Source organism: Gavialis gangeticus, unplaced genomic scaffold, assembly GCF_001723915.1.
Source record: "Gavialis gangeticus isolate Ggan-Ray unplaced genomic scaffold, GavGan_comp1, whole genome shotgun sequence".
In the NCBI taxonomy this organism is placed as follows: domain Eukaryota; kingdom Metazoa; phylum Chordata; order Crocodylia; family Gavialidae; genus Gavialis; species Gavialis gangeticus.
In genome coordinates this window covers 13683415-13687713 of record NW_017729015.1, presented here as the reverse complement: position 1 = coordinate 13687713, position 4299 = coordinate 13683415, and the positions used below count along the sequence as shown (strand labels likewise).

At 48.3% G+C, this 4299-nt stretch overlaps 1 protein-coding gene across 1 annotated transcript in view; it reads right to left on the bottom strand.

The window, feature by feature from the left end:
- SMAP2 (small ArfGAP2) overlaps positions 1 to 4292 on the bottom strand; it is a 43322-nt gene extending 39030 nt beyond the window's left edge. The window contains exon 1 of the mRNA XM_019512245.1: positions 4117 to 4292. Coding sequence (XP_019367790.1) covers positions 4117 to 4219 — 103 coding nt within the window. The 5' untranslated portion in view covers positions 4220 to 4292. The remainder of the gene's footprint in view (positions 1 to 4116) is intronic.
- Between the last annotated feature and the right edge of the window lie 7 nt (positions 4293 to 4299).

Below are 4299 nucleotides of genomic sequence, written 5' to 3'. Positions count from 1 at the left end.
CCGGCCCCCAACAACTATGAATCCTCAGAAACAGGGTGTTTTTAAATGGCTGACTTATACCTGCAAAGCACTTACTGTACAAGATGCCATTCTGGCCAGAGAACAGCTCCATAACCCCCAAATCAGTGGGCTGTGAAAAGCAAAGTAGAGCCTACTCTTAATGATTTGCATTATACTTGCAGTACACCACCGTACTACTGTGGTCTCATATCACTGTTGCAAGCATGAGATCAGAGCCTTCATGTTACCCGCCGAAGCCAATAATACACGCGGCACTTTTGACCCCCAAGGTCCGCTGGCAGAAGGGGACCATACTTTATTATAACTCCAGGGCATTTATTCTTTTCCCACCTGCCTCAACTGAAGTAACTGCGATTAAACAGAGCAATCTTCTTTTGGACAGCAAGTCATACTTAGTTGTGCATCTTCTTCCTTCCTGCATCAGAGCTCTTGCAAGTTATTTATTTTGCAGGAAGTTGAGCAACCACCACCCATCATGCTTATTAGCTGAAGATCATTTTTGCTACTAGAACTGCTCCCTCAGTTTCGTCAGGCTGTCCCTTTAGTACCAGGGACTTGAACACTGGGAGTCATGCAGACCTCCTTGCTTAGTCTTAAGGAAACTAAACAGCAGCCTTTGAAAAGCACATCTGCTATCAGACTTAAATTAAGCTAGGAAAGCCCTGTGCTCTCATCCCTGCAGACTTCAGCTATTGCAAGAAGGCACAAGGGAGGTGCTTATAATTGCTCCAGCAGCTCTTTGGCAGAGGGCTCTAGAGAACAGCTATTCCCAGAGAGCTTAACTTATCTGAATGAGGCAGTGTGGGATGAAGGAAGGGGACCTAAATCACGCTGAATGGTTCTCACCAACTTAAACTGGCAAGCCATTTACTTCACACTCAGTGGCTGGAAACTAGTGCAGCTGGCAGGCTGGACTCTTTGCAAGGGACGATTGTGAACAGGGCCTTCAGGTCACTGCCATCATGTCACGCAGACCTGCCCCAAGACGGGTTAGGCAGTGAGGAAGAAGTCGTAGCTACAATAGCATTCCTACTACTGTGGTCAGAAGAAGCCAGACAGCCGACATTCCTCCCGCACATGCAGAAGAGGCCATTATACACATCTCTTGGGTAGTTCCCTTTTAGTGAATGCAGTGAAGGAAGATATGGCTGGACACCAGCTGACCCTAACAGGTACGGTGACTTCACTCAGCTCTTCCCTGAAAGCTCAACTGTTGAGCTGTCAAGCCCTCTACATAGAAACAGAGTGAGGTCATCAGGAACAGCACACAGAAATGGAAGTGTGGGTGGCATCTGAGCAGTCCCCAGCCGTGTGCGTCACACTAGCTTTCAAAAGACACTACAACCTAGAGCAGCATGAGATTGCCAGAAGCTAGTAAAGAGAGATAAAAAGCAAAGAGCTAAGAAGTCAACTGGTGCAGTGTTGGAGAGATTTGCCATGGTTATCTGGCTAGAAACAGGTCCTGCTCTCCCTCAGCTCCATGCCTTGACCATCTTCCTTCCTGGCTTCCAGCTCGACATGTAATACAGTTTTACATAGAAAACCTTAAACGTAAGCCAGCCAACGAGGAAATAAAAAAGCATAAAATGCTCCGGAGGACCATTTTCAGCATACAGGCAGTGACTACCTGGTCTAATGAGGATGCTGAATGATTGCTCTTTTGCAAAAAACTGTGTCATTTCCAGCTGGAATTGCTCAAGTTACAGAACAGTGCCTCAGACACAGAAATATGGCTGCCAGGAACTAGACCGTCTCTTGCTGCCCCAGAGCCTCATGTTCTGAGCAAAAGCTTTCTAAGTGCATCAAAATGTCAGGGTACAAGGTGCTCCATGTACCAGCACACCCTATTCATGTAACAGAAGTAGGCTTGCATGTCATTAGCAGCAGGAAATCACTGTGTGTACATCAGACCAGTTACCTCTTTAACACCAAGATTATTACAAGGAGAAAACTCCTTAAAAAGGGACTGAAGTGGCAGATGGTTTTTCATTTGTGGAAGTCTCCTTGGGGAGATTTAGGGGCACGTATCCATAAAGAAGTTCTTTACACTGCACAAGTGTTTCATAGTTTCTAGGGTCGGAAGGGACCTGAGCAGATCATGGAGTCCGACCCCCTGCCATGGCAGGAAAGAGCACTGGGGTCAAACGACCCCAGCAAGGTATACATCTAGCCAATGAAATGTATGTTTGAATCACTGTGTTAGAGGCCTATTTTCAATGCCAACAAAGTGGAAGTTTGCAACTGCCTTCAGAGGTGCTAGATCTTTGGCTAGTTTCTGCAAGCAAATCCCAGGTCTTAATGTGCCTCAAATATTGTGCCTCAAAGCCACAATAATTGCAATTAAAAAGATGTTAATGGAAATGTAACCTACCGGATCTTGTAAGCAAGTTAGTACTGACTACTTGTGGTCAGCAGTGTACACAGATACCCAACAGTCACAAAATGCGTTTGTGAGGAACTGCAGGAACTCCATCTGTAGCTTCCCCAGAGCCGAAGCTCTCTCTCATTAGATTTGAGAACAAGTCTCTTGCAGAAATAACCTACTAGTCAGTCCCACAGAACACTGGCCCACTCTTCATGACTAATTTCTTTAGTTTTTAGAACAAGGGTATTCTTGGGTCACATGACTGATTATTCAGTGTTACAAGCCAGTTGCCATTTTTGGTAATAATCCTCAGCTGTGGAATTGCCATTTCCTGTATATTAATACATACTGGAATTGCTGCATTCCAGATATTTATAAAGCAGGATAAGAAGTCACACTGAATCCACGCTTCGCCGGATGACTCCTCCGATGGGATTCCTCATGTATAGCGATGTGGAGAAATTAACAGCTTACATTGCTCAAAACGGGTTTTCACAAGAGATGAGTATAGCCGTAGCGCGCGGTCGTTACTTGAGAGCCAATACATACATCCAAGAATTAGCTCTCAAGTTGCCATGTTCAGCCTACACAGCTGTGAAAGATCCAACTGCCACGATGCTAGAAACATGTGTGGGTCACAGAAACACATGGCATGGTTTGGTATCCTTTGACGCAATGTTTTCAGCATGAATACACAGGAAGCATTTAACAAGTTAAAGATCCAACTTCGACCCGAAGTCCTACCCCTGCCTGCCCCGCCACTCGTTCCATCCAGGCCTCCAAGCGCTCTTCAGAGACGCCTTGCACAACAAGTAAAACGAACCTCCCAATAAATTAATTTAAATAATCACTGGACTATGCTCCTTGGACCACGTCTGTATCGCGTAATTCCCACTTTTCAGTTAAAAAAAACAACCTGGATAAGGAAGTAGGTTGGGTTTACAAGAGCTAGCAGAAATCCTCTGACATTGAACACAATAATCAGCAGCGATTTCAATGTCAAACCAGCAGAGAAGATCCTATTGCGGGGGGGAAAAGTCTTGTCCTTTGACAGCTCTAAGCCTCCTTTCAAGACCTTCACTACTATCAGGCTCCTAAAACATAACCCAACGCTCGCACTACACCTCCAGTGCAAGGTTTTACTCCACTAAGGGGATAGGCCCTTCGCAATGTCGCACAGCACCAGCTTCTGAAGCCCTGCCCCCCTCCCTTTTTTTAGGATGGTTTGATGCTAAAAAGAGGATTTTTAGCATAAAAGCAAAGTCCCACGCCAGGCTGATTTGCAAAGCCCTCTTCCTTCAGGTGTCATTGGGAGGTTTGATGAGTGCGGAGAGGGAATTTTTAGCCTATTTTTCTGCTCAAAATAGGAGGGATTTAAGCAGCTTCGCGATAAGCAGAAGCAGCCCGAGAAGGCGTCAACCCCCCCCAACGATCGACTATTTTGTTACCCCGGGGCCGCTCGAGCCCAGCGTTTCTGCCCCGGCGAGCCTGGCCTCTCTCAACCCCAAAGCGGCCGCGGGACTAGACGAACTTGGAAAAAAAATGTATTTTTCTTTAAAAGGAGAAAAACGTGGGAATGAACCTGCGGATTTCCCCTCACCGGCGGGAAGGGGCTGGCAGAGGGGGGGTCCTGGCTCCGCAAAAACGCCCCCCGGGGCCGCCCCCGCACACGCAGGGGGTGGTCCCTGCCGCGCCCCACGGGCCGGGCGCGGACACGCGTGGCCCGGTACCTTTGGCCTGGCAGTCGGCGCAGTACTTGTTCTCGTCCTCGCCCAGCAGGCTGCCCAGCACGGCCTGGTAGCGCTCCACGTCGCGCACCGACTTGCCCGTCATGGCCCGGCCGCGCTCGCGCGTGGACGCCCCGGCGCGGCCCGGCACAGCACAGCCCGCCGCTTCCTGCTTCCGGCCGCGGT